Raw genomic sequence first — 14272 nt, 5'->3', positions numbered from 1 at the left:
AAGTCTTAACCACTGGGGCACCAGGGAAGGGCCAATGTCATTCTTTTATTTATTTATTTATTTTTAAAATATTTATTTATTTATTGGCTGCATTGGGTCTTAGTTGCTTAGTTGTAGCACACAGGATCTTTCGTTGCAGTGCGAGGGCTCCAGAACGCATGGGCTCAGTAGTTGCAGCACGTGGGCTTAGTTGCCCTGCAGCACGTGAGATCTTAGTTCCCTGACCAGGGGTCGAACCTGAGTCCCCTGCATTGGAAGACGGATCCTTTTTTTTTTTTTTTTTAATTTATTTTATTTTTGGCTGCATTGAGTCTTCGTTGTTGTGTGTGGGCTTTCTCTAGTTGCAGCAAGCAGGGGCTACTCTTCGTTGCAGTGCAAGGGCTTCTCATTGCGGTGGCTTCTCTTGTTGTGGAGCACGGGCTCTAGGTGCGCGGGCTTCAGCAGTTGTGGCTCACAGGCTCTAGATCACAGGCTCAGTAGTTGTAGCACACAGGCTTAGTTGCTCTGCGACATGTGGGATCTTCCCAGACCAGAGCTCAAACCCATGTCCCCTGCATTGGCAGGTGGATTCTTAACCACTGTGCCAGCAGGGAAGCCCTGGAAGGCGGATTCTTAACCCCTGGACCACCAGGGAAGTCCCTCATTGAGTTTTTGAGAAAGGCAGACTTTGGTTGACCTTTGGGATAAGTCTATTATGATAAGCTAGGAAAAGTAGTAGAACTAGCAAAATCTTTTCATCACCTCATTTGTAAAAGAAAACTATGGGCTTCATTCTAAGTGAACTTAAAAAAATGATTAGTACCAATAAACATATTAAAATCTATATTGCTCTTTAGAAATCTTTTAGTACATAAATGCTGCTTGTTAATTGGCTTAGAATTGGGGAGTTGGCTTTGAAAATAATTCGATTTTTTTAAACTCTAGCCTTAGAAATTTTTCGTTCCTTTCCAATTATGTACAAGATATGAGAAAAAGCAGCTCTAGTCATAGTGATACCAGTTGTGTGTTTTGTGCTTTATCGTTTCTTAGGGCATCATTGCAGAATATAACAAAATCAATGATGTGAAGGAAGATGATGACACAGAGAAGTTCAAGGAAGCCATTGTGAAATTCCATCGGCTGTTTGGAATGCCTGAGGAAGAGAAACTCGTCAACTATTACTCTTGCAGCTACTGGAAGGGGAAGGTTCCCCGCCAGGGTTGGATGTACCTCAGTATTAACCACCTTTGCTTTTATTCTTTTCTGATGGGAAGGGAAGGTGAGTTCTCTAGAATTTCAGAGGGAAGCTTTTGAAAGTCTCCTGAGGTTTGCCTGCCCTGAACGCATAAACCACATCCAAACATCAACAATAATAAATCTGTAGTTGTAACTGAGCCAGCACTATTTTGTGATGACTTAACAATTGAATCCAATCATTTTTGGCTCAATGGTTGTAACGAAATTAGTTATGAAGTAGTAAAGATTCACCAAAGGTATAATTCATTTAGTAGACATGGGCTTAAATCCGTAATAATTGTTAACTCAGAAATTTTGTGGTCCAGATTTGTCTGTTGAAACTAACAAACAGAACAATGATAAATATGGGCACATAAACTCAAGGGAGGTCAGTGAAATTGGGGGGCGGGGTTGTTAGTTTCCAGTATCTTGAAAGGATTTTGAGCAGCTGTGTGTTGACCCAGCCTTGTTGCCTGTGCTCAGCCAAGCTGGTCATCCGGTGGGCGGACATCACTCAGCTCGAGAAGAACGCCACGCTGCTGCTGCCTGACGTGATCAAAGTGAACACGAGGTCCAGCGAGCATTTCTTCTCCGTTTTCCTCAACATCAATGAGACCTTCAAGTTAATGGAGCAGCTCGCCAACATCGCCATGAGGCAACTCTTAGACAATGAGGGGTTTGAACAAGATCGATCCCTGCCTAAACTGAAAAAGAAATCTCCTAAAAAAGTGTCTGCTCTAAAACGGTAGGTGTCAGAGACTCAGAGTCTTTTACAGGCTTTAGAAGCAAGAAACACATCTGTTCCTTTATGAAAGTTAACCTTTTCTGAACAACTTCAAGGGTTCAGAAGTTTTCCAGGTATAGAAACAAAACTAAAAAAGACTACCTAAGGCATTCCCAGTTCATGAAGCGAGGCAGGCACGACCAGCTCCAGTACAATGGGATGGGACCTCTTCTGTTCCTATGAGCAGAGCGCCATGAGCACACACATGGGGAGACGGGCAGAGTGTGTAGGAAAGACCTCTCAGCGGAGCTGCTTGGAGCTGGGCTCTCAAGACATGGTAGACATTACTCATTCAGAGTCAGTAGGATGGATATTTCCGGCAGAGGGAATAACATGATGGGAGAAGCACAAGGGAAAAGCACAGAGGGAAGTTAGTCCATCACATGTGTGAAAGGTGACTGGGCATGAGATGAAGCGAGGCTGCAGAGAGGCCTGGAAGTCTGGATCTGGGCTAGAGAGAAGGCGAGGGAAAAGCTGATGCTGTAAAGTGTGACGGTATGCATGGAATTACCCCTAACTGAGGTGGGGATGAGGGAAGGAAGAGCGTGTCCAAGGGATATGAGGGCTCAGTTTTGACCGTGTTGAGTTGAGTTGCCTGGAGGACATCGAACTGGAATTGGCAATCATTGCCATACAGCTGGTACCTGACAAGAAGTCACTGCAATTAAAACGCCTTTGGTGATTTGAGATATGTTTTGATAGAGTGACAAGAGGATGGGTTGCTGCAGTGGGTTGAATAGCACGTGAAAGGCAAGGCAAGGGCGTTAGGACAATATGGATTGCTTTTTCAAGAAATTCAGTGGTAAAGGAGGGGGCTTGCTCATTTTAGAATGAAAAAGATTTGACCAGAGGATGGTATGAAGTAGGCAGATGGGAAGAGTTTGTTGGTGAGGGGTAAGTGCAGGGACAGAAGGGAGCATGGAGCTAAAGCTAGAAGAAAATGAATAATTTAAAAAGTGACATCTCATAGGACATGGAAAAGGGTGCTTATGTGTGCTGATACATCTCCCTTTGAAACAGGAAAGGAAGTAGGATGAGATGAGGATGGCGTTGGTTTTGCAGACAGGAGGGAGGGAATTGGAGGGCCTGTCTTTGCCCTGTGAAGCCAGAAACTGGATCGTCAGGGGGCTGAAGTAGCATAAACGCTTGAACAAAGAGGTTTAAATAACTGCCATGATGAACAGGAAAAAGGAACTCATTAGGGAAAAGATCATAGTTACCTGAGGACCCAGATGAGGTTAGATACTCTGGTTGTCCTGGAGGTGGGTCGTTCCTGTGTTTTGGGCAGTTTTATTGTCTACTCAGTGTGAACAGTGCGAGTCAGCAGATTCATGTGGCTTGCGTGTATTTGCATTAGGTCGTTTTTAAAAGATAAGGCCCCGAGAGTGGCTCTGGATGAGTCATGGATAAATGTACTCATCTCTTAAGAAATTACTGTATTCTTTTAGAAAGAGAATTATTTCCTGTCCAGGACTTGTTTTCCTAAGATCCTTTGACATTCACAGATACTGATTGCAAAATGGCTACACAAGGGACCTAAATATATTAAAATAATTTCATTATGCTTTTGGGTCATAGTTTGGAGTTAACGCCAGTAGAAAGCCAAGAAGGTAGGAATAAGTCTCACAAGATGGAGGAAGGGAAAGATGGGCTGGGGAACCTCCATTGCCACATCATTTAGAGGTACTGAAACTTTTATTTTGTGTGGGGTGAGTTATTTTTGCTGCTTTCCAGCGATCTGGATGCCAGGGCAAAGAGTGAGAGATATCGTGCACTTTTCCGGCTGCCCAAAGATGAAAAATTAGATGGCCACACAGACTGCACCCTTTGGACTCCATTCAACAAAATGCACATTTTGGGGCAGATGTTTGTGTCCACAAACTACATCTGCTTTACCAGCAAGGAGGAAAACCTGTGCAGCCTCATTATCCCACTCCGAGAGGTAAGTGGCAGGTGAAAATGGAACTTTTAGGGTATTTTAAGAGTTTTACTGGTAATACTTTTCTGTGTATCTTTTACTGGCAGTGAGTTGGCTTTTAACCATAGGTGAGTGTTCATAATTCTTTGGTGGAATCTGCCACTCTTTTATTTGTTGTCATGGCTCTAAGTGACCATGGGACCTGCGAGATATTTTCTTCCAGAGACAGCCTGGTATTTTAAAATGTAGATTTCATTCTTGTTCAGGTAAGGTGAGGCCAACAGAGCAGGAGATGACTGTCATTGAAAAGATTGGTTGTTATACTCACGGATTCCACTAGGGGGGGCACGCCATGCCGTGGGGACCACGCAGGGAAGCACCAGGGTGAGGCAGCCGGCAGAGGAGCAGGGGAGAACATGGGCAAGAGCCTTTATTGTGGTTTCCATGGGAAGAAACAGGCGAGGCAGGGTAAGCAGGCTTAGGAATGGCAAGTTGAATAATTTTGGCAGGCTCCAGGGCAGAGGGCCCATCCCTAGTTGTCTGGTACCTGGCACTGGGGTGATGAGGGCAGGTCAATGTGGCCCTGAGTGTGAGAGCAGATGTAGGAGGTCACTGGGGTATGGGCTTGGATTGGTTGGTTTGCCTATAAAAGGCCTGCTCACAAGTGAGTCCTTTACTATCTCCAGGAGTTGGCTAACTCTGGGTCAAAAAGGGCCCAAGATGTGAAAACATCAAATACAGAAGCTAGAAAATGTAGTTACTACACCTGACTCACAGCCTGAGCAGCTTGGTCTTTAGAGGAGACAGTCTAGGTTGTGAATCAGAAAGCCAAGTGTTCAGATCTGTCCGGTTTGTCAATTCCTTGCCTTAGAACCACTGGGACCGCTGGCCACAGTGGCAGATTCCTGAGCCCACCCCAGATCTTCTGGATCTCTGCAAGTTTTGGAGCCTGTATTTTAATAGAGTGCCAGGCTGATGCCCATAGACAGTGAAGATTAAGAAACATTATTATTGTATCTGGGGTGGAGGTGGCTTCTGTCGTGTCCTCACAGTGATAGATTATTCTGGTACTTGTATGGAAGCCTTGCTGTTTGGGGTTGAGAAGCGACTCAAAGTTAGGATGTCAAGGGCTGGCAGACCCGCAGTTTCTGACCTGGTAACTTTCAACCTACTCTGGTCCTTTTCTAGAAATTAAGACGGTTAGAAGCTTTGGCTATTTAATCAAGATTGACCCTTTATTAAGATTCTCTATAGTAAAGGATTCAAGTTTCCTTCTGCCTTCTTTTCTTTTTTTAAAAAAAAATCATTTACGTAAGCAAATTTTCTTGTTTCAAAAATATTGCATCATTATCACAGAAAATTTGTAAAAATACAAATAAAAAGAAAACAAAATTCAGTCCTAGTCCCACCCTTCAAAGACGACCATGTTAACATTCTGCTGTACAGCTTTTCAGGCTTTCTATACATTGCTGTGTATATGTCATTTATATTATTTAGATATAAAACATAAAGAATTTTTATTTTTTTCTTAATTCCCTTAACAGTGGGTGTACACTAAACTTTTCCCCATATCATAAAATATTCTTTTACAATGTAACTTTTAGTGACTGCATATTATTCCATTAATGGATATGTATAATTTATTTCTTCTTTTTAGGTTACCTGTGCTTGGACCTTTGCATTGTTTTTAGTTTTCTCCCAATCATATGTATGATTTTCCTTAATTGATAAATTCCTAGAAGTTTAACTGGTGGTTCAAAAAGAATGCAAAATGTTAAGCAATTGAAAAATCTAGTTCTCCTTCTTATAGGGTGTGCTAACTGGTATTATAACACATTTGGAGGCCAGGAATTGTTGGGAGTGAATTCTGAGACGGATAATTCATCAGGACTTACAATTGGCTCTGAAAGGCATTTCATGACTTTTTCCAGCAAACTTTGTCTTAGGGAGTTACTAAACTGTCTCTGTGTGTGTGTGTGTTGCCGGGGGGGGGGTGTAATTGACATAACATATTAGTTTCACGTGAACAAAGTAGTGATTTTATATTTGTATATATTATAGAATGATCACCACAATAAGTCCATTTAACATCTATCACCATATGTAGTGACAAGGCTGCCACTAAAAATGTTCTTCATCAAGTCCTACCTGAACATAGTAAAGCAGAGTGACCTGGACTGGCTAGGGAAACCCATCCTGGGATTAAGAATGTACCTTGAATGTGTCATTTATGAATCTGAGTGAGTCATCACTCTGTTTATCCAGGGAGAACTCAGGAGCAGAGAGGGGCTGGGACCTGCTGTCCAGATGTCTTATCTCCTGTTCCCCACCTCCCGGTTTGGTCCAGGTGCTCTGTGTACGTTTTAGTGGGATTGATAATAGGATGGTGAGAGTTCGGGGGAATTGAGAGAATAGAGGTCAATGTCCTCAGCCCATCTTCTGCTTGCTAGTTTTCCCCAACAGGCAATAGGGCAAAGATCATTCAGTCACATTTCAGGGTAAGTCAGAAGAGGGACAATGGTAGAGGTAGCATTTAAAAATAAAGTGTGTTGTGGTTGGAGGATGCAGCTTTAAAGAAATGCTCAGTGAGACAGCAGTGCCCTGTCCTTTAACCTGATGGATCGCTGAGGTATATTCATGGTCAATCCCGAACCTCGACTAATGGAAGAAGCAAAGGACTTAATGTAATTTTTATTACCTCTAGGTATGATAATGACAGAAAAACACTAGAACGAGGCTCCCACCCTCCGTCCGGGTCTGTCTGAGTAGAGGTGGTGTCTCTGTGAACTGAGTTAAGCTGATTGGTCAGCAGAAGCCTCCATGGGAACACTGCATCCTCCTTGGAACGGCTACTTTTAGGATTGTGTAGACTAGGAATTGTTGTTCTATTTAATTTTTTCTAAATAAGTAGAAATACTGACTGGAGATTGTTAATATATATTCTACATACAGACTTAAGGTAGACCAAATCGATACATGTTAAATATTTACACAGAATCTTATTGCTGTAGATTTTATAGAAATTACTGAGGCAGCAAAGCAGGAGGATAAAGTGAAGTGATCAAGGTCCCCATTAGAGATTCCAGATGAAGTCTCTCTTTTCTTTCAATTATAAATTACCTTGTAAGTGTTCTGTATGACACACCAAGATTTGATTAAATTTGATCTATTTTAAACGCTACTGAAACTACGCTACAGCAGAACTTTTTTTTTTTTTTTTTATGGCTGTGTTGGGTCTTCGTTTCTGTGCGAGGGCTTTCTCTAGTTGTGGCAAGTGGGGGCCGCTCTTCATCGCGGTGCACGGGCCTCTCACTATCGCGGCCTCTCTTGTTGCAGAGCACAGGCTCCAGACGCGCGGGCTCAGTAGTTGTGGCTCATGGGCCTAGTTGCTCCACGGCATGTGGGATCTTCCCAGACCAGGGCTTGAACCCGTGTCCCCTGCATTGGCAGGCAGATTCTCAACCACTGTGCCACCAAGGAAGCCCCAATTTGATCTATTTTATAACCCAAGTTGGTAACTAAAATGTGTCTCATTATTCTGTAGAATATTCGGATATAGCTGTTGCCCGTTCCTGGTGGCACAAAGCTTATGGGGTAGAATTCTACTAGAACTCATTTGCCAGTGAAAAATAGGTTGTAACCCGTGGGAACCTTCCTAGGTTTTCTGAGGGCGCTTTCTTGCTGTCTCTGTATTCATGATCCTGCCAGATACAGGACTTTGCACTTTGACTTCATCACGATGCGCGTGATGTCTGTGTTTTAGGCACAGAACTTGAACCTTTCATTCTCTTGACATCTGTCATTTAATCGCAGACGCCTGGTGACTAAAAGAATCAGAAAAAATCTACTGAGAGAAAAGGAAGTTTTCATCAGTCTTTTAAAATAAGCATTGTTTAACACATGTCTGAAGTGTCATGGGAAAATCCTTTTTATGGTAAAGAAGTTGGGTTTTTTCCCCCAATTTCTCTAGCTTCTTTTGCATTGGGAGAAAAAAACACTTTTATGTTCAACTCCAGGTATCTTGGAGATTCCTTTTAAAAAGTGTAAATATATATCTAACTTGTACATATTTATGAAGTCTGAGACAGAAGACAGGTCCTGCAATTTTTCCCTTTATGGACCCCAGTAATACCTGTTTGCACTTGGGACCATGCAACTTTTTAGGCAATTCCAAGAAGTTCCTTAGCCTTGAAGGGGAGAAAAGTTTTTAAAGTTCTGCTTGGGAGGAAATGTATTTCACATGAAAATGCTGATGCAGAGGTTGAAGTTGAACCTGTCTAGACTGCTTACATGTGGAAATGAAAAAGGGAAAGGAACTTAACTCTACAGAGTCAGAGCTGCTGCAAATAAACCATTTATCTAGGGCTGGCCTTGAGATTTTCTTCCTAATGTACTAAAGAAAAAAATTGTAATGCATTTATCCTAGTTTCCAGTTGATGAAAATCCTATTATAAACCACCAAATATATGTCGTCATTTCAAAGCTAAAACACATGCCCCTCTTTCCTACTTTTCTCCTGACGTGGTAGACTTACTTCACCACACATGCTATGCATGCGTGCGCGCGCGCGTGCGCACACACACACACACACACACACACACACACACACAGAGTCAGCCAATGCAGATAGGGTTGCAGTTAAGCTGTTTAAGTCATGTCTGTTCAGAATTGAGCCTTTAAAACTTTGAAGTCGTAAGAGGTGAGGGATGCAAAGCCCTGGAGTCTAAATGAGACGTTTGAAGGACTGGTGGTGTTTTGAAAGCCATCCCCACATCAAGCTGGTAGAAGGACCCAGTGTCATCGGTTGTTTCTGTCTCTTACAGGTGAAACAACAGCTAGGAGTCCTCCCTCTTACGGGTCCATGAAATTTTAATGAAAATCAAAGAATTCCTTTACGACAAGGTTTCTCAACCTTGGCACTATTGGCATCTTGGGCCGGACTTTGTTGGGGGCGGGCCGTCCTGGGTCCTGTGCACTGCAGGATATTTAGCAGTATTCCTTCCTCTACCTATGAGATGCCAGTGGTGCCCTCCACTTGCGACTACTAGAAGTGCCTCTAGATGTTGCCAAATGTCTCCTGGGGGGCAAAACTCACTCTCGATTTATAACTAACTAATTTAGAAAGACCAGCAAGATGATTCCAGCTCCAGTTTGATTTGTTATGAGCTGTTTTATTACATTGGAACAGGGCTAAAGAATCTCAACTTGCCTCAATAAAATAGAAGAGGTTTCTACAGAGATTTAAAAGTGTTGTGTTCTTTCCAGTGCTGCTAAGAGGTTGCTGTCGGATAATCCCTGGAAAGTAGTACTCTTGGTGTCCTGTTTCTTTTCAGGTGACGATTGTAGAAAAGGCAGACAGCTCCAGCGTGCTCCCCAGTCCTTTATCCATCAGCACCAAGAACAGGATGACCTTCCTGTTTGCCAATTTGAGAGACAGAGACTTTCTAGTGCAGAGGATCTCTGATTTCCTGCAACAGACGACCTCCAAAATATACTCGGACAAAGAGTTTGCAGGAAGCTACAACAGTTCAGATGATGAGGTCTGTGGACGGCATCTGCAGGTGTTTTGGCTCATCTTATTACTCTTCCCCGGGGGTGTTCACCTCCCTGTCTGTTAGTTTGATCTTGAAGCTTTGCAGCTGTGCTAAGGTGAACCACCTACTCTGATGTCCAGAGCAGTATCTCATTTAAATCTCATGGAGTATATGTTTGGGATCATAGAGCCGGACAGAACCTTAGAGATCACCTGGTCTAACCCTCTTCTTTCACTGTTGAAAACATTATTAAGTAATTTGTCCTGGTTACGTAGCAAGTGACTCTGGTCTATATAAGTGACCTTGTTGGGAATGGTACAGAGGTCACTCAAAACTGAAATACAACATCATTATGATGATTTTATGATGATAAAATACAAATTATATCCCTATTGAATTAGGCCCTAGACATCCAGGGAAACTGGGGCCCTGAAAGATATGTAATTAGCTCAAGTGATAGAGCAACTTGCTAGCAGCTAAAATACATTGCAAAAATGGTGAGCTCATGAGTAACATCCCTGCCCCTGTCTCCCTGCTCCAAGCTTCTGTAAGCATTTCTGAGGCACCAGAAACTAGAGAGGAGGTGAGGGAGGTGGTCCCATGAGCAGTTGATAAAACCGCATCATGCTTTGCATGCATACTAATCAGAGAGACACGTGGCCAACCAGTTTGTTGTAAAAATGCATCTAAAATACAGAGGAAACCTATTTTGGGCATTGAAGCTCTGTGGCCCATGACTCCATCTAATCCCCATCAAAGTGCTGGCTTGCTGCCTTTCTCCTGTTTTGTCACGTCACAAGAAACCTCTTGGGAACCATGATGTAGCTATTGGTGTCTGTCCAGAGGACGCTGAAGAAGTAGATTCTGTAGCCAAAATGGTTCCAGCATCTTGTTGCTCTCTGCATCGGCAGGTGTATTCTCGGCCCAGCAGCCTCGTTTCCTCCAGTCCCCAGAGAAGCACGAGCTCCGATGCTGACGGTGAGCGCCAGTTTAACCTCAATGGCAACAGCGTCCCCACGGCCACACAGACCCTGATGACCATGTATCGGCGGCGGTCTCCCGAGGAGTTCAACCCGAAATTGGTGGGTGCCGCCTCCTCTTGCCCGGAACTTTCTATATTAGAACAATAACGTTGAAAAAATCTTTGTAAATAAAAGTAAACTCATCAATATGTCAATAGATATTTTCCTACAAGTAAAGGATATTTTGTTGAAGAAGCACAAATGGCATATAAATATAACATATAATGACATGGTTATATGTCATTGGGTTTCAGAGTGGCTTCATCGTGGAAGGAGACGAGTTATAGCGGGTACAGCTGACATTTTTTGGTCTTGTTTTTAACTATTGTATAAGTCAGCCAACAAATAAGTACATAATGTCTCAGGCCACGTTTAAAAAACATCCACTGTTTCACTTGGAGGTATAGACATAAAGCCATAAATATCATTTGTATTCTGCTGACTCATCTCAGGTAAGTACAATTCTGACTCTAGGCCAGAAAATTTCAAGGCAGATCCACGGGCATACATGTGTCCTATCTGGGAAGGACTCCAGAAAATCTGAGTTCTTTGTTCTCATGAATCCTGTCCAGAACTTAACTGCTCCATTCACCAGGGAAAGTGTTCTGACCTTCCATCGAACTTGTCCTAACCATTGTCGAAGTACTTTGGGATGTAGTGATGCTTCATTATCTCTTTCAGGCCAAAGAGTTTTTGAAAGAGCAAGCCTGGAAGATTCACTTTGCTGAGTACGGGCAAGGGATTTGCATGTACCGCACGGAAAAGACACGGGACCTGGTGCTGAAGGGCGTCCCCGAGAGCATGCGTGGGGAGCTCTGGCTGCTGCTGTCAGGTATGGCCGGGCTCGGGGTGGGAGCACTGGGGACCCCGGGGCTGCCCTTCCGCCTTCCATCGTGCCTCAGGGCTCTTTCAAATATGTAACCCCCTGGTTCAGTGCTAGATCGCAGTTCCTTGCCAGAGTGTTGAATTCCCTCAGCAAAAATACAGGACACATATTCAACAGACCAGATGTTGAAGACACCATCCCTCGAGTCCTCATAACCTCTTCTATTCCTTCACTAACTCTATTTAGGATAAAACGGAGACTGAAGAAAGAGTATAATTCTTTGTGATTTTTGGAGTCCGTTTTCCTCCTTTCCCAGCTGTGTCAGCTTCATTGAGGATGTTTAAGTGTGGCACTCCGTCAGAGTCTTCGTTGGGATGGGGAAGAGGGTAGAAATGAAGGAATAGAAGAAGCTTCTCCTTGATTTTTGCCACCTCTTGAATTTGCTGGTTATCACTGGAGACCAGGAAGAGAGGCCAGAATCAGCCCTGGGAACGAAAGCCTTCCTGGATCATACACTCCAAGCTGGAGATGCCGGGAAGGACAGAAGGGGACGTGTCCTGGACCCATGGGAAAGCTGTGTCCATCCTCATTGGCCCCACTGCCAGGCTCATGCCCAAATACAACACCGTCAGGTTAAACCTTTGAGCCCTGCTACAGAAGCCAGAGGTCCTTCGGGCTAAGCCCATCATTCCTTCCTCCCAGCCTAAACATCCAGTGTATGCCAGGGATCTATTCTGTCACAAACATCAGAGCATTCCTTTGGGTGTCACCAGTCTTTAATATATAAATCAGTTACTTTACCTGGTTAGAAGCTTGAAATGTAACCGTCTTGAATAGGCCCATGTGAAAAATTTTATTTGAATGTGAGGTGGTCTGACACAAGTACTATTATCAAAACCTTTTATTTTAAAAATGACATTAAAATTAAAATCATAGTTACCAGACTTACAAGAAAACCTTTGGGAAAAAAAAAAACCTGTAGCTCTTTCTAAAAGTGGATATAAATGACAATTGCCTATAATGAGATATATTATATCCCAGAAGTAGGGGGATAGAATCCTGAAAAATAATTGGTTTTATCTGTTTCATGTAAAACTAGTTTGTTCTATCCTCATTTACACATCTTGTTTTTCCTTTGCTTTACGTACAGCAGCCATAGCTCCTCATTTAGAAACCCAAATTTGAGTCAAATCATTTCTAGCTACCAATCCAGCCCAAGAAGATCCTTACCATCCAGGCTGCTGTCTTCCTTGTGTGTGGCCGACAGGTCACCTTGACAACCTGATTCAGATCGCTGACAGAGTAAACAAAAAATTCCATTTTCATTTTATTCAAATTGGAAGTTATTTACAACCACATTTTAGATGAAAATGAAACACATTAGCCGCCGGGGAAACAGCCTACGACAGTCCACAGCCTTGTTATAGAGACACATTCAGAGTTAGACCCAGCGTTTTCTTTAACTGTGATGGGCTATGTGAGGCCAAAGGGTGATGTGGTCTACACACCGTCTCTGTTGGGTAGAGAACTGAGCCCATATTTCCACCCAGTGCACAGGGCGTGGGGTTCATATGGAGGCCAGCCCACCCACGGGGAGAGCCCAGCCCCCAGCAGGGGAGCCCCGCCTGAGTCCTGCCCTGCTTCCCATAACTCTTAGGACCCCTGTACCAGGGCCTGGCTCGCTGTACCCACTGAAGTGAGGTGCAGGCCAGACGGCAAAAGTCCTTGCAAATCTCCCTTGAGAAGAGAGCCAAAGCCAGTGCTAAGTTGCCGTCAACCAGACTGCCTTTCCAGGGCAGGTGCGAGTGATGAGGCTGGCTCTCTGGGTGACCACCTGTGGCAAGGACTGCGTCAGCCCAGGGGTCTAATTTCTACTCAGTGAAACACAGATCAGTTTACCCTGTCATTAAATACGTGTGTGTGTGTGTATAGTGTGTATATATATACATATGTATATTTAACATATATGTACCTATTCATTATATAATATGTACATATATGTATGTGTATTTTTATCTGTATATATATATGTGTATATATATATAATTTATACTTACGTGAATTATATTTAACTAGATTTAGATTCAAATGTTTGCATCCAGAGTTTTTCTGCCTTTTTTTTTTTTTTAAACTTTGTTCTCATAGAATTTTTTTTTTTAATTAATTAATTTATTTATTTTTGGCTGTGTTGGGTCTTCGTTTCTGTGCGAGGGCTTTCTCTAGTTGCGGCAAGCGGGGGCCACTCTTCATCGCGGTGCGCGGGCCTCTCACTATCGCGGCCTCTCTTGTTGCGGAGCACAGGCTCCAGATGCGCAGGCTCAGTAGTTGTGGCTCACGGGCCCAGTTGCTCCGCAGCATGTGGGATCTTCCCAGACCAGGGCTCGAACCCGCGTCCCCTGCATTGGCAGGCAGACTCTCAACCACTGCGCCACCAGGGAAGCCCCTTTTCTGCCTTTAAGAATCATAAAATGCAAACCTCTCACCGCAGTGCTTCTCACCCACCTCTCCGTCCTCGCCCCCAGCACTGAGGAGCTCCCCTGCATAGCAGAAGCTCGTCACTGCCGGGGATACCCTGCCCGCCCCCTGCAATGCTACAACTCCTCCGTGTATCCTAATATCTCCTCTTACTCTTCAGTATGACTGTTTGTGAGCCCTTCGAAGCTTATGCTTTAGCAAACAGTTTTCAAACTTATTTTGAGAAGCAGACCCTCGTTTTTCAAGTGAAACCCTAAGGAAAACCCCAATAGAATACAAACAAAGCTGCTAGGTTGAGGGAGGGCCGAGGCCGGTGAGGCGGCTTTCTCTGCCCACCTCCCTTTTTTTCTCTGAGCTGCCCCTCAGGATTGTCTGTGGAAGTTCCTTGGGACACAGTTTTTAGGTTGGAAACCTCTATCTTAGGGAGGTTTTTTTTTTAAATTCATCGTTATTAGTTTTTTTACTGAAGTATAGTTGATTGTGTTAGTTTCAGGTATA

At 43.6% G+C, this 14272-nt stretch overlaps 1 protein-coding gene across 4 annotated transcripts in view; it reads left to right on the top strand.

Moving 5' to 3' along the window:
• Window positions 1-14272, top strand: part of TBC1D9 (TBC1 domain family member 9) — a 111253-nt gene that overhangs the window by 64733 nt on the left and 32248 nt on the right. For 3 of the 4 annotated variants that reach the window (XM_082463296.1, XM_082463294.1, XM_082463297.1), the window contains 6 exons: window positions 1030-1258; window positions 1699-1960; window positions 3734-3941; window positions 9251-9478; window positions 10363-10533; window positions 11155-11305. In XM_082463296.1, coding sequence (XP_082319422.1) covers window positions 1030-1258; window positions 1699-1960; window positions 3734-3941; window positions 9251-9478; window positions 10363-10533; window positions 11155-11305 — 1249 coding nt within the window. The remainder of the gene's footprint in view (window positions 1-1029; window positions 1259-1698; window positions 1961-3733; window positions 3942-9250; window positions 9479-10362; window positions 10534-11154; window positions 11306-14272) is intronic. The other variant, XM_082463295.1, reaches the window with a different exon arrangement.

The sequence above is a fragment of the Balaenoptera physalus genome, assembly GCF_965194825.1.
Source record: "Balaenoptera physalus genome assembly, chromosome: 5".
NCBI classification, from domain to species: Eukaryota; Metazoa; Chordata; class Mammalia; order Artiodactyla; family Balaenopteridae; genus Balaenoptera; species Balaenoptera physalus.
This window is presented reverse-complemented; position numbering and strand designations above follow the sequence as displayed.